This window comes from Sorghum bicolor, chromosome 2, assembly GCF_000003195.3.
Source record: "Sorghum bicolor cultivar BTx623 chromosome 2, Sorghum_bicolor_NCBIv3, whole genome shotgun sequence".
NCBI classification, from domain to species: Eukaryota; Viridiplantae; Streptophyta; class Magnoliopsida; order Poales; family Poaceae; genus Sorghum; species Sorghum bicolor.
In genome coordinates, this window is record NC_012871.2 from 13,606,757 (window position 1) to 13,633,107 (window position 26,351).

The following is a 26,351-nucleotide window of genomic DNA, read 5'->3' on the forward strand; positions in this document are numbered from 1 at the left end:
CCTTTTATATTTATAGATTGATGATGGGTCATGTTAGAGAAGTTTGACCGGCTTTATCCTCAGATGACCTACGTTTTGAACAAACAAGCACTGTCTAAAATGCTAAGCTGAAAGCAGCAGCGACGGACGACGGGGCTTGCGGTGGCGCTGAGCTGGTGATATGACACAAAACAAACTTCTTTGTTGGTTTTATCTTTCCAAAAAATAAAAAAAAAACCTTCTTAGTTGCTTTTCATGCAGAAGAAGAATGCGTGGTTCATGAATCATGAAACCCCCATGATCTAAATTAAGCTTGTGGGGAAACAGTTGAATCCACGAACTACTCATTAGCTTTGTGCAGATAATTTGTAAGGAAACTATCTCTGCAGAGAATTTGTCCTGCAGGATCGTCCATCCATCCATGGATCCATGCTATGTAATGTAGAGCATACAGCGTATTAATTGCTACCGGCCTTGGAGGTCCGTGATGGTTACGTCGTTGCTGCCGCAGGTGATCTCTCGCGCGTCGTCCACGGCGAGAGCGTGGCTGATGTTCCTGGGCGTGCACACCACGGGCCTTTGCGGCTGCGACGACGGCGCTACTACCTGCCGCGACAGCATGGGGATGACCTCCGCCATGGGCGGCCGCTGGGTCGGGCACTCCTGCACGCACAGCAGCGCCACCTGGACGCACGTCGCCGCCTGCGCCAGCTCGGCTCCCGTGCAGTCGCTCCGAATTGCTGGGTCCATCAGCTCGTGGCTCCGCCCTGCTTCCCACAGCCCCCATGCCTGATGATGAGAAATATAATTATTCGTCGTCTCGACAGAGAAATTCCGTCTGAATGAACTGACTGAATTATACACTTATACTATGTGAAGTTTCTGAAATGGACTGTCGATGGATGCTATATAGCTGCTGCTTACATGTGCTATGAGATTGAAACTTCGGTGGTTCTTGCTGCCGCTGACGATCTCCAGCAGCAGGACGCCGAAGCTGTACACGTCCTGCATGAACGACACCGTGCCGTCCATGGCGTATTCCGGCGCCATGTACCCACTGCCGTACGTATTATTCCAAGCATGAAAACACACAGTCAGAATCTATAGCGGCGGCCAATGTATCCAGTAGAGTGAGAGCGAGAGAGAGAGTGTGTGTTCATCCTCGATCTTCTTACTATGTGCCGATGATTGTCCTGGTGATGGTTTCTTGGCGATCAGCGCTGCCGCTGAAGAGCCTGGCGATGCCGAAGTCGGAGATCTTGGCGACCATGGCGGCGTCGAGGAGCACGTTTGCAGCCTTGAGGTCCCGGTGGATGATGTTGAGCCTCGAGTCCTGGTGAAGGTAGAGGACACCCCTGGCGATCCCGAGGATGATGTCCAGCCTCGTCTTCCACCGCAACGACGCACGCCGCCTAGCATCTGCACGCACGCACGCACGTACGCAAATGCAAGGCCGCCGCCGGTTCAGCAACGATTCTTGCTTGCAGTTGCAGCAATATAATGCAGCTACATATATAGATATATAGCAGGAGATGGATCGAGCACCAAAGATGAAGGCGTCCAAGCTCTTGTTGGTCATGTACTCGTAGACTAGCATCCTCTCTGAGCAGTGGACGCAGCAGCCCAGAAGGCGGACCAGGTTCCGGTGCTGCAGCTTGGCGATCAGGACCACCTCGTTTATGAACTCATTCAGCCCTTGCACGCTGTTCTCCGCTGACAGCTTCTTCACGGCAACCTGTTGCCCGTCCGGCAATTGGCCCTGAATCATATATATATAATCCAATCAGACATTTGGCAAACAAACATTCAGACGTATATATATATATGATTACTAGCTACTCCGATCCTATACCTTGTACACTAGGCCGAATCCGCCTCGCCCAATCACATTGTCTGCACAGAACCCGTTGGTGGCTGCTCGAACGATCTCCAGAGGGTACGTGGGGCATTCACTGCTGCTCATCATAAGCTCCACTGCCTCATCAACCATGCTAACTGCAGTGCATGCAAATAAATGGAGAGTCGTTTAGAGGATACATATATATGCTTGCTCTTTGTCATCAGACAAAGATGCTTACAGAAATCATAAAAAAAAATTAACCTTTCTTGCTGCTGCGCCTGCGCCGCATTTTTCTCCAAATCATAAAGGCAAGAGATAGAAGCAGCAACGCGAAGCCGGCGATCAGCAGCGTGATGACAGCCACAAACTTCTTCCGGGTGTTCTTGGTAGCGTCTGAAGACAGTGATTATTAGTGACTGCTTCAATCTAGCTAGCAATTTCTCAGCAGCTACGACGACATAATGTGAGGGCGATTTGGACTGATGGCAGGCAATGTTGTTGAGTTGAGTCGACTTTTCAGTTATGCATATCAATCTAGATTTCAATTCTATGAAGACATAATTAATGAGATTATTACTTATTAGACAGTGAACAAAACACAGAGCATGCATCGTCTCGCCGCAGCTGGCGAATGAAGCATGACTTGGACTTGTTGGTACATCCTGGTAGGTGACTGAAAATTAAAGGTCTAGGCAGTGCCTGAAAACGTCTTGCAATTGCAGCGACAATGTTCTACAAGGAAATTGAGCGAGTATTTGACTGACGAAAATTTGAATGTCCCAGAACCATACAGATGTACAAGTTAGTTGACGCCAAAGCCCAAATGGGTTCATTATTCCCTAGAATCATGTTATATATGCGACCAACTGATTGTTCAAGATTATGTATGTATTTATATACATATATACTATTAAGTGAGTAGAGTAGATGAACTACCAACATGATCCTAGTAGGAGTGTATTTTACTGGCTTGGAATAAAGGATGAGAAGCAAAGTCAAACAAGAGCTTCGAAAAAACACCTCCACTTGCAACACTCGGTAATTGACAATTATAGTTACGGAGACTATGATGTCATTTAAATGAAAACGGTTCTTGGTCGGTCCCAAATTTAAATGAAAACGAGGAGTTTGTTGTACTTGTATGCCACGCCGGATGAAAATGGTTCTTGGTCGGCCGGATTTTTTTTCTTTATTTGTCATTTTAACAACAAGCCATTTAGTGTACCAATTGCAAATAAGGCTCCAAAATAAATTAGAAAACTCAATTTTTGTAAATGGCCATAAACAATATCGATCACTTTTAAACAAAAATGAGCTCTGTTAAAAGGGATTTACCATTTTCATTTTCATGCCAACGAATACACTATAACAATACCGTTGGGGGAAATAAAGCCGCCAAAATTACAAAAAGTTCTTGGACAAAAATTTGTAAAACTCAATTTGTGCATCTACTCTGCTACAAAGTCAATTGATTTAGCTGGAGTTGTTTGAATCAGCACTCAATCGAATTCTAGTTTCTAGTGCGTATCATGTCAGGAAATGAATTCTTCACACGTTGAGCTTGAGCTTGAGTATGAAAACCTCCGTACCAAGCAGGTGAAATTGCCCGTTCACGAAAATTTGCACCATCAAAATTTCTGATGATAGCACTGCACTGCACTGCACACTGGTGAATCATGACGAAGCAGGGAATTCAGGCATACCTAGTTCAGACTCTGCCAGCCTGACATAGAGGTCCTGCCCGCCGTCGACGAGCCGCGTGTCCACCAGGTCGCCGAACCACTGGATGCACCCGCTCCCGCCGCCGCGGATGTCCGCCGCCGAGTACGCCGTGCAGGAGCAGTTGCCGAGGCACCTGCGCGCGCACTCCTCGAGGTTGGCGCCGGCGTCCACGGCGCAGCTGTGCGTGTCCGGCAGCTTCACGCCGCGCAGGAGGTAGAACCCGTCCCCGCCACCGCCGCCGCACTGCAGCGGCGTCCTCCGGGCGCACCCGCCGGACGTGTTCCGCATGTACCACTCCGCCGCCGACCTCGGCGCGAACCCCCTGACGCAGCTGCAGGGCGTGGCGTCGACGACGTTGCAGACGCCGAACGCGCCGCACCTGCCGTAGCTGTCGCACTGGTCCCTCGGCCCCGACCAGAAGTTGCTCCACGACCCGGAGGCGGCGTCCCACACCATGCGCTGCATCACGCCGGACTCGTTCAGGAGCACCCGCGACATGGGCGACCCGTCGCGGTCGCGGAACATGTACGAGACCTCGCCGTCGCCGTCGCCGGCGGCGTCGTCCGTGAACTGGAACTCGAACATGTCCTCGAAGGTGGTCATCTCCGGGATGCCGCTGAACCGCACGCCGTTCCACGGGCCCGTCCGGTACGTCTTGCGGCCGTGGCTCCAGACGTGCAGCTCCGGCGAGCCACCCGTGTCCATGACGTAGCGGAAGTCGCCGGGCGACGGGTCGTCGGCGCTGCGCCACGACCAGAGGGACCAGTCGGCGCCGGTCCTCACGTTCTTCCCGACCCGCATCTCCGGGAGGAACGTGTTGGTCGGGTGCTCGAAGCTCTGCCACCGCGCCACGCCCGCCGCGTCCGTCACCACCAGGTTGCCCGTGTCGCGGAGCTCCGCGCTGACGACGGCCGCCGCGGAGGAGTTGGAGTTGGAGTTGGAGTTGGAGCTGGAGGACGACCAGACGGTGGTGCTGTTAGTCGTCGCGCCGTCGAGGAGGACCAGAGCTCCGCGGTCGTTGAGCCCGAGCACGCCGGACGAGCTGTTCAGCGGGCGGTCGCGGTTGGCGACCCAGACGACGGTGTCCGGCGAGACGGTGAACCATATGCCAAGAAACCACTTGGAGTGGTTGCTGGCGGCGAAGAGGCCCAGCTGGAAGGCGTTGCCCGGCGACACCAGCATCTTCTCGCCGGCGACGGTCGTGGACTGCGTCAGCGTGTTCCCGCTGGCGGCGGAGGGGCTGAGAGGCAACGCGGAGAGAAGAGCAAGGAAGAGCATGTGGCTCATGGCCGGGGGCATGGCCATGCGCGCGAGCGCGAGCGAGGGACAACTCTGAGAAGTGTACTGTAAGATGATGCTACAAGTTTGCCTAGCTCAAGGCATCAATCAAGCAATTGAGCTTAAAAAACTTTTGCTTTAAATAAAACAACTTAACAAGAGTTGTAACTTTTGCTCACTCTAAAGTCATCGTTTGCCTGGTAATACCAAGTCTCGATTCCTGCTAATGTTTTCATGTCCGGTACGAATCATCTCTCACTCGGAGCTCACAGGTCCTCGTCCTACCCAGTTTCGATCCGATATGAAGACGATTGTACCACACATGTCATCGTCGTCTAATACGAACTGTTCTTGGAGCTAATGCGTCCATGTCTGATTAATAAGGTTAAGTCTGAAGAACCTTAGAAAACAATGCTCATTAAAGGAGCAGTTTTAAACAATGCTTCATCTAGTACCTTAGTAAACAATGCTTGAACTTATTAGACAACAAATCTGGCTTTTCAAGTTTTCAGTGAAACGAACAGCAATCAAATAGAAAATTCGTATCATATGATCGAAAACTGAGTTTTAGTGTAAGCTGAAACTACCAAGCAGCTAAGTATTGACTTACTGACATTGGTTTAATACTTTAATGGTTTAACTACAGGGCACGGCAGCTAAAAATGTTGAAACCATCCCGAGTTGTCTACTACACGTCAGCACTTCTTGTTGCCATTTGCCAAGTTGCCTCTTTGTTCTATATAAGGGAGGCACCCATGGTCAGAACCCCTGCTGAACATTTAAGCTAGCATGTTTATAGAGTTAATTATAATTATAACAGGTGATCTGAGCATTTTGTGTTGGTTTGATCTCCCACCAATATGGCCCAACGGCCTTATTGGGCCTTGTCTCGCGCCCTGATCGGGGGCGCCCAAGCCTATATGGTTGGTGGGCCCCCGTCGCACTGCGCTATAAATAAGAGGTGGGGGGCGGCGGCACTGTTCACAAGTTGAGAGTGACCACTCCTCCCCACCGACATCCAAACCCTAAGAAAACCCTAACTGATCCAGGGAGCGCAGCCAGCGACGGGAAGTCTCACCAACGCCGGATCTGCGCCGCCTCGACGTCCGCATCACTGCCAACGCCGACGTCGTCGAAGATCCACTCTACCACCAACGTGATGGCCTCGGGATCATCTTCCGCCGCCCCTGCTGCTCCTTCCGTCGACGGTCTAATTCCATTAATCCCTATCCATTTATTTGTATTTACAGTTTCCTTTTAAATCTTGTATAGAGTATGTACCATGTTGTTTACCAATCAAAGATTGAACCCGTCTAGATCTACTACTAGTCGATCCTTTGCACAGAATATATTCCATCAATGGTATCAATCGCCTAACTAGTTAGTGGATCCAGATCGGGATAGAAAGATCACAGAAAGACCAAATCCTAACCCTAGAACAGAGAGAAAAAAAAAGACAGAGATCCACGCGGCATGGGACGCCACCGCGGGGCCACTCGACGGTGCCGCGCGCGGCTCCGGCCGCACGCGTGCTCCGGCGAGGGGCGCCGCAGCGGCGCCACAACTTCTTCCTCGGGTCCGGTCGCAAAGGGCGACCACATGCTACTGCTACTCGCTTTTGCGGTACAGTGGCAGAGAGAACTAGAAACAGAGGGAGGAGGGGAGCAGCCGGACCACCACCGCCGCCGTGGCCTCCATGGCCGCCGCCGCGTCGGCCGTTGTCTCGGGCGGAGCCGCCGCTCTGGAGAAAGAACAGAGAAGGGGAAGAACAGAAATGGCTAGGGTTTTGGGGTGGCCGACGGCTTGGAGCTTTTTATACCACCGATTTTCGCTCTCAGCCGTCGGATCCAAATTGATGGATCAGATTTGATGCCACCGAGTTGGGCCAGATTGAGCCCAGGCGGGTTTGCCATTTCCCGGCCCAGGCCCAGGTTGCGGCCTGGGACGCGGGACACCTGCGCGCGGCTCCCTTCTCGGGCCGGTTTTGGCCACTGGGCCAAGAAAAATGAGAGAACAGAAACAAAAAAAAAAGACCGCGCTACTGGGCTCGCTGGGCCGCGACTGCGCTGTTCCCGGGCCGCGAGCGCCAGCAGCCTCGTGGGCCGCGAGGGACGCGGGCTTCTCCCAGGCCGAAATGGCTATTTACACAGTAAATTACACAGTTTTTCCTTTTCTTTTTCCAGAAGCAGTTTTATGCATATTTAATTAAATTTTGCACAGATTTTATTACTTTTCTCTGTATAATTTTTTGTCCAACGATAATTTTATTCAGAGAATAGAAAGTATTCACATGTTTCTGAAAAATAGATAAAGAAATTATTAAAGTTTCCGCTGCGCATTTACAGATATTTGTTTCACTATTAAATTCGAACCAACGGGAGAATTTAATTTTGAAAATAGATATGTTTTCCAGATTATTATAATATTGTTATTATTCTGACCAACGTTGATTAATGGCAGTATTATGATGTAATTAAAAGATTATTATGTATTAATTCTATTTCTGCCCAATGATGATATAGTTTTATTGCATAAACAGTTGTATGTTTTAATTTTGACCAACGTTGATACTAAGGCATACAATTGTGATTATTTATGTTCTCACCCAGAGGTTTGTGTTTCAGGAGCTTACTCGTTGATGACGTTCATCAACACCATTCCACCACTCAAAGGGGACAACTACGTTGAGTGGAGGAAAAAGATCGACATGGCCTTCACCTTTGCTGAGGTGGACTGGGTCCTTGACACAGAGCGTCCCGTCCAGCCCGTGCCACCTGTGCGGGCAACAGATGAGACAGATGATGCATGGCAGAAAAGAGAAAGAGAGTTTGCTCCCATCCAGATGTCTTATGACCTTGAAAAGAAAAAGTGGGAATCAGCAAACAAGAAATGTAAAACGCTTGTACAGAACACGATGGAGTCTCATATATCAGATTCCATTCCAGTAGTAGACAGCGTTAAAGATTACCTAGATACTATAAAGAGGCAGTTTACTGGCTCTACAAAAACGTATGCAACAGAAATGATCAAAGAACTGATCTCACAGAAATATACTGGTGGTGGCACTGGTATTAGAGAGCACATCCTTAGAATGAGTCACTTGGCATCTAAAATTAAAAAGTTCAAGGATCTCACCATTACTGATGCTTTCCTTGTTCATTTGGTTTTTGCGTCGTTGCCAAAAGAATTTGAAACCTTTGTTGTTAACTACAACATGCAACCAGAAACATGGGACTTAGAAAAGACTATTGCTATGTGTGCTCAAGAAGAAGAGAGAATCAAAGCCTCAAATGGTGGTTCAATCAACCATTTGAGGGACAACAAGAAAAAGATTTACCATTCTCCTTCAAAGAACAAGGGAAAGGGCCCTATGCAGCAACAGGGCAAGCCTTCCACCCAGCACCAGGGCCAGAACCAGTCTCAGCCTACCATGCAGCATCTCCCTCAACAGAACCAGTTTGTAGTGAACCAAAACCAATGTCTCTACTGCAAGAAAGAAGGACACTACAAGAAAAGATGCCCTGATTGGCTACAGATGAAACTCAGATCATGTGGTGAGAATATTATTACCTTTGTAAATGAATCTCTGTATATAAGTTATTCTAAATCCACTTGGTGGGTTGACTCAGGTGCAACTGTTCATGTTGCTAATTCTTTACAGGGGTTCAACTCGACAAGGACGACAACAAGAAGAGAAAGACACATTAGAGTGGCGAATGGAGTCAGAGCAGATGTTGAAGCTGTTGGCGATGTCTCCCTGGAGCTTGCTAGTGGCTTCACACTTTTACTTAGAGATGTCCTTTATGTTCCTTCGCTTCAGAGAAATTTGATTAGTGTTTCACGATTGGACGATGATAATTTTGCTTGTCATTTTGGTGATGGCAAGTGCCAGATTTATTGTAATAATGACTGTGTTGGTGTTGCATTCCAACAACAAGATCTTTATTTATTATCACTTCGTGAAACAGTGAATTCCGTATGTGATGCTACAGAAAATACGTCCTTGTCTCAGAATGAGAATAGAAAAAGAAAGCGAACTCAAGATGTATCGTCGAAATTACGGCATTGTCGCTTAGGCCACATTTCGAGGGGGAGAATAGAGATATTAGTAAAGAATGAAATTCTTCCTCCACTTGAGTTCTCAGAATTAGATCAATGCATAGACTGCATTAAAGGAAAATTTGCAAAGAAAATTAAAAAGAATGCCAAAAGAAGCACATGGATTTTAGAAATAATCCACACGGACATCTGTGGACCGTTTCCTGTGAAAAGTATGGATGGCTATGACTCGTTCATAACATTCACAGATGATTACTCCCGATTTGGGTATATTTATCCAATTAAAGAAAGAAGAGGCATTAGATAAGTTCAAGATATTTAAGGCTGAAGTTGAAAATCAGCACAACTTAAAGATTAAGATAGTCAGATCCGACCGTGGAGGGGAGTACTATGGTCGGCACACCCCTTATGGCCAAGTTCCTGGACCTTTTGCAAAGTTCTTACAGGAGCATGGCATAGTAGCCCAGTATTCTACACCGAGCGAGCCTCAGCAGAATGGAGTAGCTGAAAGACGCAACCGTACCTTGATGGATATGGTGCGAAGTATGATAAGTTACTCTACATTACCGCTAAGTTTGTGGATGGAGGCATTAAAAACCGCCATTCACATTCTAAATAGAGTTCCCAGTAAATCGGTGCCTAAAACACCGTATGAGTTGTGGACAGGAAGAGTACCCTCGCTAAGCCACTTGCGTGTGTGGGGGAGCCCAGCTGAGGCTAAAGTATTTAACCCAAACATTGGAAAGCTAGATCCCAAAACAGTCAGTTGCCATTTCATTGGCTACCCAGAAAAATCAAAGGGTTATCGTTTCTACTGTCCAGATAGATATACAAAGTTCGTAGAAACGAGACACGCCGTATTTCTAGAGGATGAGCTGATCAGGGGGAGCGTGGTAGCTCGAAAGATTGATCTTGAAGAGAAGCGGGTGCATGCGCCCACTCCGATGATTCAAGAGCCATTTTTTGAATTACCCATTATGAATGCACCGACAGTGCCCGACACTGTGATGCCAGAAACAATTGCTCACTCTCCTGTGGCAACAACAGGTGAAAATGTGGAACCTGTCCTTCAGGAGCCCATAGAAGAACCAGTTGCCACAGGCGAGGGGGAGCAACAACAGCCCCAACCAGATCAAGTGCCAACTGTGGAGGCACCGAGAAGATCTCAAAGAATCAGAAGGTCAGCCATCCCAGATGACTATGAAGTTTTTAACACAGAGGAATTTCATATGGAGGGTGATCCCACCTCATATGATGAGGCCATGAGAAGCGCCAACTCACAGAAGTGGCTAGAAGCTATGATAGAAGAGATGAAATCCATGAACTCCAATGGAGTTTGGGATTTAGAAGAAATTCCTAAAGGAGCCAAAACAGTGGGCTGTAAATGGGTCTACAAAACCAAGTATGACTCCCAAGGGAATGTAGAAAGATTTAAAGCGCGACTTGTGGCAAAAGGCTTTACGCAAAGAGAAGGGATTGATTACAATGAGACTTTTTCTCCAGTCTCATGTAAGGATTCCTTCAGGATCATAATGGCTCTAGTAGCACATTATGATTTAGAATTACATCAGATGGATGTTAAGACGGTTTTCCTACATGGGGATTTGGAGGAAAATGTTTACATGGCACAACCGAAAGGTTTTGTCGTGGAAGGAAAAGAGCGAATGGGATGCCGCCTAAAGAAATCCATTTATGGATTAAAACAAGCTTCAAGACAGTGGTATTTGAAGTTTGATGAGACCATAAGAAGTTTTGGGTTTAAACAGAATGTAGAGGACAACTGCGTTTATGCAAAGTTTAAGAATGGGAAGTACATCTTCCTAATCTTGTATGTGGATGATATCTTACTCGCAAGTAGCGATGTCGGTCTACTGCAGGAAACAAAGAAATTCTTGTCCTCGAAATTTGACATGAAGGATCTTGGTGAAGCATCATATGTTTTGGGCATAGAGATTCACCGAGATAGAAAGAAGGGGGTATTGGGATTATCACAGAAAGCATATATAGAAAAAGTTCTAGAGAGATACAATATGCACAAATGTAGTGCATCACCTGCACCGATAGTCAAGGGCGACAGATATGGGGATTTTCAGTGTCCCAAGAATGAGTATGAGCTCAATCAGATGAGATCAGTTCCATATGCTTCGGCTGTTGGAAGTTTACAGTACGCTCAAGTATGTACTCGCCCTGACCTAGCTTTTGTTACCGGGTTGCTTGGCAGATTTCAGAGTAATCCAGGTGTGGAACACTGGAAATTAGTAAAGAAGGTCCTGCGTTATTTGCAAGGAACAAAGAGCCTCATGCTTACATACAGAAGATCAGATTCCCTACAGATAGTAGGATATTCAGATTCAGATTATGCGGGAGATAACAGAAAGTCCACGTCAGGCTATGTATTTACTCTCGCAAATGGAGCCATATCGTGGAAAAGCAAATTACGGACGGTCACTACATCGTCCACAATGTATGCCGAATTTGTAGCATGTTTTGAGGCGTCGGGCAGGTGAACTGGTTAAAGAAGTTCATACCCGGTTTGAGAGTGGTTGATAACATCTCAAAACCACTACAGTTATACTGCGATAATAATCCAGCAGTAGAATATGCACACAACAATAGGTCAAGTGGTGCTGCCAAACACATTGACATAAAGTACTATGTTGTGAAAGATAAGATCCGGGATCATGTCATAAAGCTTGAGCATATAAGCACTGAAAAGATGCTTGCGGATCCGCTTACTAAAGGCTTACCACCCAGCGTGTTTAGAGAACACGTAGCCGGCATGGGTTTAAAGGAAAGCCTATGATTCCTGGACAAAGAGGCCCAAAGAATAACAGAATTTGTTTCAGAACAGAGAAGTGTATCTGTAGCTGTCAAGTCTATCGACGATAGACCGTGATGATGACGCAGTTCTATGCACTAATTTGTGATGAAATAAATAAGGTAAAAGAGTTTGAAAAAAAGAATACAGACAAAGAATAGAGTGAGATCAAGGGGGAGAATGTTGGTTTGATCTCCCACCAATATGGCCCAACGGCCTTATTGGGCCTTGTCTCGCGCCCTGATCGGGGGCGCCCAACCCTATATGGTTGGTGGGCCCCCGTCGCACTGCGCTATAAATAAGAGGTGGGGGCCGGCGGCACTGTTCACGAGTTGAGAGTGACCACTCCTCCCCACCGACATCCAAACCCTAAGAAAACCCTAACCGATCCAGGGAGCGCAGCCAGCGACGGGAAGTCTCACCAACGCCGGATCTGCGCCGCCTCGACGTCCGCATAACTGCCAACGCCGACGTCGTCGAAGATCCACTCTACCACCAACGTGATGGCCTCGGGATCGTCTTCTGCCGCCCCTGTTGCTCCTTCCGTCGACGGTCTAATTCCATTAATCCCTATCCATTTATTTGTATTTACAGTTTCCTTTTAAATCTTGTATAGAGTATGTACCATGTTGTTTACCAATCGAAGATTGAACCCGTCTAGATCTACTACTAGTCGATCCTTTGCACAGAATATATTCCATCATTTTGCACTTGCATTATTACGCGTAAGGGGTTCTTATGTATATGTATTAGGTTTTGGATGCTTCAATGCTTCGAGTCAAAGGCGGAGGATACTTCCCTTCCAAGACGATATGGTTATTTTGATTTTATTCTAAGTCAAACTATTTTTAACTATGATCATGCTTATAGAAAATGACAGCAACATTTACAGTATTAAATTAGTTCTATTAAATCCACCAAAAAATATGTCTTGCTAATGCATTCTATGGTATTGTATAATTTTTTTCCTTATAAGTTTGGTTAAATTTAGAGAAATTTGATTTATAACAAAATTAAAGATGTCCTATATCAAATTTAATATTGTGGTCATTCGGTTTTGAAGCATAATTAAAACTGAGTAACATCGCCATCCTCCAGTCTCAGTCTCTGTTCGCTTGTCTTATAAGCCGTATTTTTTCTGTCAGCCAACAATATTTTTATCTCATAATAAATTGACGAACATTATTTTTAACTATGACTTTTTAAACTAACACTTCCATATTGTCAGCTGATGCACATCATGACACATACGTGTTGCATGCTACTGAAACTCAGAAGGGAGGATTATTTTGTGATACACAACATGCACATAATATAAACTATATTTTTTTTTTTGCGAGCAAACTATATATATCTGATCTGATTGGGCGAAAGTTCCATGATTGTTGTAATTGCAACTAATAAGCTTCTATGAACCTGACCGCAAGAAGAGTCTTGACCATTTGGTGCTGGTTCATTTATTAGTTTCTCGTCCTGAGTTTGCCAGCCGGAAAAAAAAACAAAACAAAATTCATGCCTGGAGATACCAAAAAACTAGCAAGAATCACCTGTACAAATGAGAAATCGCGACATATTCTAGGCGAGGTCCTCATGGTCAATGTACCAAGTTTTTTTTAGTTCAAATGTGAATTCTATATGGCAAACATGATGGGTACGTGTTAAAAGACTGTTCTCATTTCAGTCCATAGTCCAACATTGGACCTTACATAGTGCTAAGTGAGCTATGCATTTTTTGTAGTTTTGATTTTCTTTCTATGGTGGTACGAAATTGGAGTTCAAAATCTGCAGCTTCCTAGTGGTTCAGGAGTGTTCGTGGCTCTTCCACAAATCATGGGCGCTAACCCAAACGGACATGAGAAATAGCCTGATCCCTCCATACCTATAAAGAAAGTTGTTTTGGATAAGATTTTGGTAAAACATTTGAATATAAATCATAAATATTTTTTAAGTTGTTGAGTTTGAAAAGTGAAAACCATATGAATAGATTTGTCTTAGAAAATACTAAATATACATACCACTTTTTAATAAACATTGTAAAAACAAAGAGTCAAAGTTAGACTTTGGAGACCGTTGTTGTGCTAAACGACTTTCTTTATAGGTATGGAGGAAGTATGCTTTACTAGTCATTTTCTAGGGAATTGTATATGGTTAAGTTTAATCATTATCTGAGAAAAAGGGAGCTTAATACAAAAGAGAAGACATATATTGAAAGTTCAAGCATATCTTGCTTTGCATTTCGAAGGTATATAATGTAGTTTGCTTATAGTAGCAGTCAAAAAATTATAACTTTTTTGCATGTTGTACATCAAAAATATTGTCAGTTTTAAAGTGAATGTTCTAGCTTTTTTCCCCTGTACGAGGGGAAACAAGGCTATATATATATATATATATATGTTTTATAAAGATGTCAAATCAATATACAATATCATCATGCTTGCAGCTTCACACATAATAACCATAAAGAGTTGCATTGCTTTGTTTTCTCCACAGTTACTCTCAGATAAAAATTAAGACGTACTATTGTCATATTAGCCGTCCTAGCTCAGTGGTAGAGCGCGTGGCTTTTAACCACGTGGTCGTGGGTTCGATCCCCACAGACGGCGTTTTTGTTTAATTTGCTGATGTACTTTTTTTTTTTCAGCTTTCCAATGTTTCTGTCATCTTGTGATCTTTTTAACTCGAACTTGCACGGGTCGCGTTGTTGCAATACCGCTCAAATGGTTGTAGAGACTCATTTACATCGTTGTATGATTATAAATCAAACCAAGTTTAGATGGACTCTGTTTTTGAGCTATTCATAGTTTGGACTTCGGAGGGTCAATATCTTATAGATTGACATACTTTCTCTTTTCCAAATTACATGACATGTTAGTTCTTTTAATTGTATATCAAGTCTATAATAAAAACTATATATCTTGAAAAGTCAAAATATTTTGTTACTTAAAATAAAGGGAGTATAAATAAACTAAAATAAAAAATGATTATCCAAACATCGAGACTACCAAAAATAGCTTAAGAAAAATCATGATCCAAATCACGCTAGCTTAGTTTAAAAACTCCAATCCTTCGTGGGTAATTTATTGGAATATCATTTTAATTATCATTCTAGTTCTTAGTGGGATGTTTTCCATATCTGGACTTTGCTTCTCTTTACTTCTAAAAGAGCCCTAAATGGAACTCGCCTACTAGGTCAACCACACCCGAAAAAAGGAGAGGATGATGACACATTGGTACGCGAACACGGTGAGATACGTTGATTCTGTCCCTTCCTAGGGGATCTTTCAAAATCTCATGTTTTGCTTGAGAGATATGTATTAATCCAACTTTATGAACCATGCATCCTTCTACATGAAAAGTAACCATAAAGTTTGTTCTGTTTGTACCACCAGTTCAGCACCACCACAAGCCCTGCATGGCCGTGTCTGCTGCGTTCAGCTTAGGCCTTGTTTAGTTTTTTCTTGGGTGAAAAGTTTTCAGATACCATAGCATTTTCGCTTATTTTTTTTCAATTATTGTCCAATCATTGATGTGCCGTAAGATTTATCTCGCAAATTATAGGTAAATTATGTAATTAATTATTTTTATCTATATTTAATGCTCCATGCATGTGCCGCAAGATTCAATGTGATGATAAATCTTTAAAAGTTTTTATATTTCAGATGTAACTAAACAAGGCCTAAATGTAGGTCGTTTGAGGATCATCCACTCAAAAAAAGTTATTTGAGGATCAAGCGAGTCAAACTTATCTAACATGGCCCATCAACAATATATAAAAGGGTAAGCTAAATAACTTTTCAGCCTCTGAGTTGTAGGACTATTCAATATTTCTAAAAAAACTAATATTTTTCAATCCTAAATTATAAAACCGGCTACACTATCGGACTGGTTTTCAAGGTGTTTTTTAATTTTCTAAAAATAATAAAATTAGGTTTAATCTCTAAAAAATCATAATTAACTTATTTTGAATAAAAATATGAAATTAGTACTATTTTTCTATAAAAATAATCTAACTGTTTATGACCAATGTATAGTTGTTCAAAACTGTTTTATTCCTATCCATATTGTTTTATTTCTTTTAGGCATGCTCATTTTTCATTTCCTAAAAAGTATAAATAGAGCACCAACATATAGATAAAATTTTTGAAGTAAACAATTACTAGTTTTATATATTTTTGGTTTATTAATTATGATTTAGATATCAAACTAGATTTTTATTATTTTTAGAAAAATAGAAAAACACATTTGAAACATGTTGGAGAACCAAATTTATCCAATCTTAATTGTTGGAGGGTGTCCACTATTTGGCTTCATAGTTTAAGGTTGAAAATCAAACTGACGTGCAACTTAGAGGTTGAAGAATGCATTTTAGCCTATATGAACTAATAGATCGGTAACATATGGTGGCTCTTAATTTGTTACAAGCTTTATGATGTAAAATATCTTTTCATAATACAAAAAAATTTTATAAGTGAAAACATCGAGTTTAAGACCACTAAATGATTTGCATTTGAAATCAAAGGAAGTAGCTTATTACATCCTCAAATAAAACATACAACCTCTCAATGCTTTCTATTGTAGCGACATTTGACAAATTGTAAGTGTAATCCAACAAATCGTCAGTGTAATCCGACATATCGCAAGCTACTTACTATCCACCATTTACGAGGTGAAACAAAAATGGAAGTGCTTCCTTCCTTCCTGGATTTGACTTGGCGCCATGTCGAGTAGGCTCTACGGGCATGTTTGGATCCCTCCTCTAAACTTTAGACCTATAAACTTTAGAGCTATAGTTTTCAAATAAGTAGTCCAAAATTAGATCTAAACTTTAACCCATGTCATATGAATCTGTTCGTTTGTCTGAAAAGTCATGGCTGAAAGTACTGTCCGCTGATTTATTGGTAGAAAAAATATGGTTTATAAGAAAAGCGAACATGTTCTAAAGCTTTAGATCTCAAAACTAAGCTAAAGTGCTCTAAAGTTTCTAGAGCTCTAAAATTTAGAGGAGGGGATCTAGAACATCTTCAAGAGACTCTTTACATCTTTTCAGATATAGATTTTGAAAAAAAAACCTCCAGGTACTAATTCATTTTGATGAGCCATGGTTGTACACTATGTCAAAAAAGCACTTCACATATGAGCGTTCAGCTGCATCACAGACGCGTCAGCGCACGACGACAATATGACGTCTGTAATAAGGCTATTACAAACGTACAAAACAATCATCTACAGACACGCATAGCTACATGCAACTGTGATTTAACAGGCACACGTCTGTAGACACGACTGAAAGCCCTAGTTTGGTTTTGGATAATTGATGAAACCCTAATACTAACCTCTATACTAAGTGTGTGTAGACTTAATGAGGTTGGTATATGCCAAGTGATGGAGCAAGAGATGATGATGGTGATGACCACAAGATGATCAAGTGCTCAACTTGGAAAAGAAGAAAGAGAAAAACAAAACTCTATGGAGATCAAGGCAAAGGTATTGCTTAGGGTTTTGGTTTTGGTGATCAAGACACCATAGAGGGTGTGATCACATTTAGGATAAATAGTTGTACTATAAAGAGGGGAATTCTTTGGCTAAGCGGTTATCAAGTGCCACTAGGTGTCATTGTTCTTGTGCATGCATTTAGAACCTAGTGAGCTAACTTAACTCCTTCGAAGAAAATGATTATGAAAATGCTAACACACGTGCACATGTTGGTTTACACATTATGGTGTTGGCACACTTTGAGAAGGAGGTGGAGTTTGAAGGGTAGAGAGAGGATGGGTTCCTCTCTCCCTCCCGCCGAGCTTGCGAGGCGGGATTCGGCGCTTTTTGAGAAATTGAAGTGCATATCTTCTATTGCGCAGGTGGGAAATTTGGAGAAGTCGCGGGAGTGTTTCTCACTCCGGACGCTGGCCCAGAGGCACCGGACGCTGTGTCTATGCGTCCGGTGTGCAGGCAGCCTGGCTCGGTTAGGGTAAGGCACCGGACGCCAGACACCGAACGCATGTTGGAGCGTCCGGTGGTGTGAGTCCGGTGCCCGGAGCGTTTTGTAGAGCGCTCTGAGTTTAAGTCTGGTGAGCACTGGACGGTCCGTGCTTAGCATCCGGTGACCCTTCGAATCTGCAGACCTCCCTGAGTTTAGGACCGGTGTGCACCGGTGCTTGCTTAGCGTCCGGTGCTTTGCAGGTTACCGTTAGACTCTGACGCGTGAGATTCAAAAGGCGACACATGGCCATTTTTGGAGCACCGGACGCAGGGGTTGAGCGTCCGGTGCCTCCTGAGTAGCATCCGGTGACCCCGAGTTTTGCCCAGTGAAAGAGTCAACGACTCTATTTGTTTGAGGGGTCTATAAATACGTGTTGGCCGGCTTAGGGCTCACACTCTTGGCATTCTAACATACTTGACATCCTTGTGAGCCTAAGCAAACACCTCCCACTCATCTCTTTCATAGATTATTCATCTTTGTGAGATTGGAAGTGATTCCAAGTGCATTTGCTTGAGTGATTGCATCTAGTGGCACTTGGGGATTGTTCTAGCTGCGGTTTTCTTATTGCTCTTGGTGGTTGCCGCCACCTAGATGGCTTGGAGCAGCGGAGGAGCATTAGCACGAGTTGGTGATTGTTCGTGGCCATCTCCCATGATTGTGAGGGGTCTTGTACCTTCCCCGGCGGAGAGCCGAAAGGTAACTCTAGTAAAGTGCTCGTGTCATTGAGTTACCTCACTTGTGGGTCGGTTCTTGTGGTGTCCTAGTGAGGACGAGGTTCGTGCTACACCTCTTAGCCACCGAACCACCAAGTGTTGGTCGACACAACGGGGACGTAGCGTGCCGGCAAGCACGTGAACCTTGGGAGAAAATCGTGTATCTCCATTGTGATTGTACTTTGGATTTCTCCCGGTGATTGGACTTCATATTATTGATTGGTTCATCCCCTCTACGCGATAGTATAAAGATCAAACCTTCTCTCTTACTTTCTTGCAAACTAGAGTAGCTTACATACTTGTATAGAAACTTTAGGTAGCTCTCTAGTGTAAGTAGAGACATAGCTCTTGTGTGTCTAGTGATCATATCAACTAGAATTGTTGGATAGGTGGCTTGCAAACACCCCTTTAGAGCTAGAGCAAAAAGCTTCGCTTTGTTATTTACTAACTCTTGCTCTAGTGAATTTGTAGATTTTTTAAATAGGCTATTCACCCCCCTCTAGCCATATTAGGACCTTTCAACGACACTACTATAGACCCATGCAGTGTGAGAGCCTTCTTTTTTGGCCTTTTCTTTTGCAGGTGCCTCCAACTCGTGCCAAGTCACCAAAGTTGACATGGAGAAAGAGCTGCAGCGACACCCCTCATACGCCAGAAGAAGGAAATGGCAGTGCAGTGTGCTGCCCGTTGCATCGTCACATCATTGAGAACTCCAAAGATGTTAGCAGCGAGGCACAATGTTCTCCAAAGAGCTCTTCAAAGACTAGATCAGCTAATACTAAATCCAAGGTCACCAAATCCAGGGAAGACCTAAAGAGCTTCCATTAAGAAAGTGTGACAGCCAAGTGCCGCGAACTTCGCTGTACAAACCTAACTCATGAGGCATTCACCCCATGTCATTTCCATTTTAATTTATACCTCACGTCACCAAAAAGATGGCCTCATGCCTCGACAATAGTGTGTTTGTTGCTGGATTATTTTTGCATTGTCCTTGTAAGAACCTGACTATGAGAGAATACACGTTGTTCCGTCTTGTAAATGTGTTGAAGGTTTTGTATTGGGTAATCGGGTCGGTCCTGTGAGAACCAAGTGGGCAGCCAAATGAGCTGTCTAAGTGACATACTGTTATTGTGTGGTGGCATTCACAGATCCTATGTATTATATCTGAGTTATAATTTATTGTGGGCATTGACAAAGTGATTCTGACTATTGTCACAAAATTTGGTTAGGTCACGTTTCAATCAGGTATCCTTATGAATTGGAAACCGGGCTTTGTTTTTATTTTTTTATCCAAAACTTGAAACAGGAGTATGATTACTTCCAAAAAAGTACATAGGGGCATCACTCGTTCTGCAAACATGACTAATTTGTTGAATTAGCTATACTTTCTAGCACTATTCAGTTCCATGACTACTAGTAAGTCCATCAAAAATCCACCACCATGATAGTTTCTCCCATCTTTCTTATGTTGTGAGCTATTCGTGCAAATGGCTTACCACACATGCACACTACTGATGACATGAGCAGCCATCACATGTGCTCACTTTGGATTTGGGACTACTGATTGCTAGTGTTATATGCCAAAAACGATGGAGTGGTGATGCGTCTGAAATGCTCCATGTAAATTGCACCATGGAGGAAATAGGAAAACCACAACGAAAAAGTGATCTGTCGTGCACTACTGGGAGAAAAACTTTAGTAATTGCAGATATATTTAGTTTACAATAGCTTGATGACAGTAAAAGTGATCTTACTCTAGGTTCCAAGAAAACTAAAGCAAGTCTAAAGGAGCAAGTAAAATGAATGAAGGGAATTGTTACTATCAACTCAGAGACAGCAAGCCACTGTGAGTAAAAGGCTAACAAGTGAGTTAGGCACTTGCCATTATGCCATCATGCATGCTTAGGTGGGAGGTATCAGGTATGGTCATACATCCAACCCCCTAGGTTCAAGTCCTCTCTTAGACTGAATTTAGGTGCCTATTTATTTTCTTAATAAAAAATCACTTAGTTTCTCCTAGGTTGGATCTTGTTTTTTGGTTGTCCAGCCTTTGCCTCCAATTAGGATGTGGTTTGTTGCTTCATTTGGCACGCATACTAAACTCATAGGGATTATATGGGTTTTTTCTGGTAGGGTGTGAAAAAGATAAGAGAAAGATGGCTTGGTTGGCATGAGACAAGGTAATTCTAAAAAAATCTTGGTGTGGCTTTGGTTTCAAAGATTTGAGGCTCTTCAACTAGCCTGCTTATGCAACAAGCCTGAAGACTCATCGCCATCATAAAGAACCTTTGTGCTAGGATTTTAAAGGCCACATATTACCCAAGAGGTCACTTATTCGACAAGGCAAGGGTGGATTCAAGGCATGTTGGGTGGGCTGTAGCCCCCACTCTGGTGGGCCACAAATACAAGGAACAAGTCAGCCTAGAAGCCCCATCGAAGCCTAACTCAAAGTCTACTTTTGTTATTTAGCCCCCCCCCCCTCCCCTAGGCCAATTCTAGATATGCTCCTACGACACAACATTCTGCACCAACCCTATTCCAAAGTTGGCAATTGAAAGCCCTAGTTTGGTTTTGGATAATTGATGAAACCCTAGTACTAACCTCCATAATAAGTGTGTGTAGACTTAATGAGGTTGGTACATGCCAAGTGATGGAGAAAGTGATGATCATGGTGATGATGGTGATGACCACAAGATGATCGAGTGCTCAACTTGGAAAAGAAGAAAGAGAAAAACAAAACTCTATGGAGATCAAGGCGAAGGTATTGCTTAGGGTTTTGGTTTTGGTGATCAAGACACCATAGAGGGTGTGATCACATTTAGGATAGATAGTTGTACTATAAAGAGGGGAATTCTTTGGCTAAGCGGTTATCAAGTGCCACTAGGTGTCATTGTTCATGTGCATGCATTTAGAACCTAGTGAGCTAACTTAACTCCTTCGAAGAAAATGTTTGTGAAAATGCTAACACACGTGCACACTTGTTGGTACACACGTTGTGGTGTTGGTACACTTTGAGAAGGAGGTGGAGTTTGAAGAGTAGAGAGAGGATGGGTTCCTCTCTCCCTCCCACCGAGCTTGCGAGGCGGGATTCGGCGCTTTTCGAGAAAATGAAGTGCATATTTTCCTTTGCGCCGGTGGGAAATTTGGAGAAGTCGCGGGAGTGTTTCTTGTTGAGGAACACTCACCGGACGCTGGCTCAGAGGCACCGGACGCTGTGTCTGAGCGTCCGGTGTGCAGGCTGCCTGGCTCAGCTAGGGTTAGGCACCGGACGCCAGGCACCGGACGCAAGCTGGAGCGTCCGGTGGTCTAAGTCCGGTGTCCGCGCGTTTTGCAAACCTCTCTGGGTGTGAGTCCGGTGAGCACCGGACGCTCAGGGTGCGTCCGGTGGCTTGCGTCCGGTGACCCTACGAGTTTGCCGAGCTCTCTGCGCATGGGTCCGGTGTGCACCGGACGCGTCCGTTGCTAACCTGCTCAGCGTCCGGTGCGCTGCAGGTTACCATTAGACTCTGACACGTGGTTGACGTTGGAGCACCGGACGCTGGTGTTGAGCGTCCGGTGCCCCTTTAAGAGCGTCCGGTGACCCCGTATTTTGCCCAGTGAAAGAGCCAACGGCTCTATTTGCTTGAGGGGTCTATAAATAGTTGTTGGCCGGCTTAGGGCTCACTCTCTTGGTATTCTAACATACTTGACTTCCTTGTGAGCCTAAGCATACACCTCCCATTCATCTTCTTCATAGATTACACATCTTTGTGAGATTGGGAGTGATTCCCAGTGTATTTGCTTGAGTGATTGCATCTAGTGGCGCTTGGGGATCGTTCTAGCTGCGGTTTTCTTGTTACTCTTGGTGGTTGCCGCCACCTAGATGGCTTGGAGCAGCGGAGGAGGATTGGCACGAGTTGGTGATTGTTCGTGGCCATCTCCCGGTGATTGTGAGGGGTCTTGTACCTTCCCCGGCGGAGAGCCAAAAGGTAACTCTAGTGGATTGCTCGTGTCATTGAGTTACCTCACTTGTGGGTAGGTTCTTGTGGTGTCCTAGTGAGGACGAGGTTCGTGCTACACCTCTTAGCCACCGAACCACCAAGTGTTGGTCGACACAACGGGGACGTAGCGTGCCGGCAAGCACGTGAACCTCAGGAGAAAAATTGTGTGTCTCCATTGTCATTGTTCATTGGATTTCTCCCGGTGTTTGGACTTTATATTATTGATTGGTTCATCCCCTCTACGCGGCGGTATAAAGTTCAAACCATCTCTTTTACATTCCCGCAAACTAGAGTAGCTTACTTACTTGTATAGAAACTTTAGGTAGCTTTCTAGTGTAAGTAGTGACATAGCTCTTGTGTGCCTAGTGATTATATCAACTAGAATTGTTGGATAGGTGGCTTGCAAACACCCCATTAGAGCTAGAGCAAAAAAGCTTCGCTTTGTTATTCACTAACCTCTTGCTCTCGTGAGTTTGTAGAATTTTTAAATAGGCTATTCACCCCCCCTCTAGCCATATTAGGACCTTTCAAGTGGTATCGGAGCCGTGGTCACCGTTTGTGAAGGCTTAACAACCTCGGTGCTTAAATTATGGCTCAAATAGTGTTCAATCATGTTGGGAGCAAACCACCGTTCTTTGATGGCACAAGTTCTTTTGACTATTGGAAGAGAAAGATGAAAATGTATCTCGGATCAATAAATGATAGAGTGTGGGAAGTCACCGAAAATGACTTTGTGATTCTTGATCCGGTTAACCCCACCGATAATGAGAGAGCAAACAAGCAATGCAATACTATGGCTCTCAACACAATATACAATGGCATTGATTCAAAAGTATTTGAACAAGTCAAAGATCTTGAGAAGGCAAGTGAAGTGTGGACAAGACTAGAAGAAACATATGAGGGCACTACAACGGTAAAAAGTGCCAAGTTATACATGCTCAAGGACAAGCTTTCAAACTTCAAGATGAAGGATGATGAGTCAATTCCGGAGATGTTCTATAGGCTCCAAGTCATCATCAATGATCTCAAGGGCCTTGGTGAGAAAGTGAAGGATGAGGATTTCATTCACAAGTTCTTAATGTGCTTGCCTAAGAGGTTCAAGACATTGAGAACAATCATCTTTAGAGGTGGATTGACAGGTGTATCTCCCAATGAGGTACTTGGAGATGTCATGACCGAAGATCAATACAATGACAATGATGATGATGAGGTCATGAAGAAGGATGATGATGACAAAAAGAAGAAGAGTGTAGCATTCAAAGCTAGCTCTTCATCCAAGAGCAAGAATAAGGGCAAGGCTAAGAAGGAAGAATCAAGTGATGAGGAGTGCTCCAATGATGATAGTGATGATGAAGCACTAGCACTCTTTGTTCGCAAATTTGGCAAGATGATGAAGAAGAAGGGCTACCATACAAGGAAGAGAAGGGACAACTCCAAGAACAAGGAATATGTGAGGCTATGCTACAAGTGCAAAAGCCCCGATCATATTGTAGCGGATTGTCCATACAATAGTGATCATGATGAGCATGAGAAGAAGAACAAGAAGGAGAAGAAAGAAAAGAAGGAGAAGAAGATGGTCTTCAAGAAGAAGAAGAAGGGTGGATCCTATGTTGTGACATGGGATAGTGATGCTTCTTCGGATGATGATTCTAGTGATGATGACAAGGCATCCAAGAAGAAGGCGCTTGCAAGCATTGCTATCAACAAGCCATCGCTCTTCGATACTCCTTCATGCTTCATGGCCAAGGGCCACAAGGTACAATATGATGAGAGTGAAAGTGAAAGTGAAAATGAACATGATAGTGATAGTGATGATGAAAATGAATTCACTAATGAACAACTCATAGACATGCTAGAACAAGCCGATTCACTTATTCAATCTAAAAACAAGAAGTGCAAAGAATTGGCCAAGAAGTTAAAAGCTCTTGAGCAATCCTTTGATGAGCTCAATGCTAATCATGAGAGGCTAGTGGAAGCCCATGAGAAGCTTGGCAAGGCTCACACCAAGCTTGAAAAAGCTCACTCCTTGTTGTTAGAAGAGAACAAGGAAAAGGTTGTTGTATCATGTGATGTGGGCACAACATGTGACTTAATTAAAGAATCACCCAACCTACCTATTGTTGTTGCCACTAACTCTTCTTGTAGGTCTTCATCCACCACCACTAACCCTACCTCTACTTCTAGTGTTAGTGTCACTTGTGATACCTCACTAAAGGTTGAGAATGAGACTCTCAAGAGAGAGGTGGATGAGCTCACTCACACCCTAGGCAAGGCCTATGGTGGTGAGGCCTGCTTGCTAAAGTGCTTGGGTAGCCAAAGGTTTTCTCTCAACAAAGAGGGATTAGGCTATACCCCCAAGTCAGTACTTAAATAAGCCACCTAAAGGTCCTTATTTGGGCATAAAGGAAATGACCACTGGCATACTTAGATAAAACCATTTCAGATTTGAACACACCTATATCTACAATAGCTATAAGCTATCAAAAACTAATTTTTGAAAACAAAATCTTTTGTTTTAAATACACATATGACAAGTTTAATGTTGAACTTTGCTCCGATACCAGCTGTAACAGAACCGCCCAATTTACAAGAGATCAACTACGAAAAACTCCCGCCAAAGCAGTTGCTTTAACGTAATCGAACTCTCATAAACCCGGTAGTCCGTGAAATCACGAGGGATTTCAAACCAACCATCTTACAAGCCAAGATCGTAGTGATTCAACATAACAAGTCACATGTTACATCCATTTCACAAGTAGTTTGATATACATCGGAGTTCAAGGTAGTTATTACAACTTGAGTTGAAAAGTAGCGGAAGCAAGTAATTTGAAACTAATATTGCCCCTATTTCAAATACATGCCAGTATCCAGGTCAACTCCAACAAAAGCAACATAGATGAGGTAACTAAGAAGGATCATGCCCATGATCTTACTCCTCTAATATGGTAGGAGTCATCCAACTCTTGCAGTAGCCATGATACATCACAACCTGCAACAAGTGGGAATAAACCCTGAGTACGAGAAGGTACTCAGCTAGACTTACCCGTCATAAACCAGAAATAATATGACACCAAGGAGTATGCAAGGCTTTATTGGTGGAGCTAGCTTGACAACACTTTTTGCATAAAAATCTTAAGTTGCAACTAAGTAATCCTTTCAGGTATTTAGCTCAAGTTAATAATCATTAACCTATCATCTAGATTAGCACCTGTACTAAAGCAATCACTTGATTAAGATACAACAATAGTACCCATATTTGATGTGGCATTTCCAACATCATCATCATACCATAACCATCCAAGTGTTCCATAAACATTACTACGATGACGTGGCTCAAGTCAAGTGCTCACTATCCAGGAGCGATGGCGATTCGAATCGATTTCTAACCAGCTGGCGAGTTTATTCCCCACACAAACCACACTCACTGATCAAGTGAGCTACAGATCACCGTATTGCACTATCCAGGACCAATTCGCGGGTTCGACAGGCACCGCCCGTACCCGAGGACCGTTCCGGCGACCGAGGTATCCAAGGTATACCAAGGTTGCGCGCCGCGCCCTCGTCGTTCTCCTCAACCATCACCAATACAGCGCGTACATCGGGCCGATTCCCGGCCCGGATAGTGCTCAGGCTTCGCGGTCGGAACGACTTATCCTTCCAGCTAAGTGTGGGGCATGCGTTCAACATGACAAGAGGGCCGTCAACGATCGGTCCTTAATCGACACAGGCGGGGATAGATAGGCACCCAAGACCTCCATGTCTTGTTACTTCTCTATCATCGTCCCGCCCTGTCTCCAATTATTCATCCTCATCACTTGGTTATTTCCATGATAGCATATATATAGCCAACCTTTTCAGGTATCCACCTATCTCGCTCAGGTGACAGGACATCACCTGGCTTCTACCGATCTAAGCATAGCTAAGCATTTAGATTCGATCCTGAATCTACATAGGGTCATAGGTATATTTGCTGGACAAGGAGTGA

General features: G+C 44.0%; 1 protein-coding gene and 1 non-coding gene across 2 annotated transcripts; one reads left to right on the forward strand and one right to left on the reverse strand.

Annotated features, from left to right (window-relative positions):
- LOC8057315 (receptor-like serine/threonine-protein kinase SD1-8) lies at window positions 243–4,928 on the reverse strand. Its single transcript, XM_002461821.2, has 7 exons — window positions 3,523–4,928; window positions 2,081–2,212; window positions 1,832–1,974; window positions 1,525–1,738; window positions 1,155–1,398; window positions 904–1,036; window positions 243–768 (listed from the first exon to the last, which is right to left on the reverse strand). Exons 1-7 carry the CDS (start codon window positions 4,844–4,846, stop codon window positions 445–447), a joined length of 2,514 nt encoding a protein of 837 aa, XP_002461866.1. The 5' UTR covers window positions 4,847–4,928; the 3' UTR covers window positions 243–444.
- Window positions 14,228–14,299, forward strand: TRNAK-UUU. The gene has a single exon. It is a non-coding gene; the product is annotated as a tRNA-Lys (tRNA).

Excerpts from the sequence above, each read along its gene's own strand:
- LOC8057315 (XM_002461821.2), bottom strand. The coding sequence starts at position 4,846 with ATGGCCATGCCCCCGGCCATGAGCCACATGCTCTTCCTTGCTCTTCTC. Across the intron at positions 2,213-3,522 it reads GCTGGCAGAGTCTGAACTAG|ACGCTACCAAGAACACCCGG; the intron begins GTATGCCTGAAT and ends CACTGTCTTCAG. Across the intron at positions 1,739-1,831 it reads GATTCGGCCTAGTGTACAAG|GGCCAATTGCCGGACGGGCA; the intron begins GTATAGGATCGG and ends TATATGATTCAG.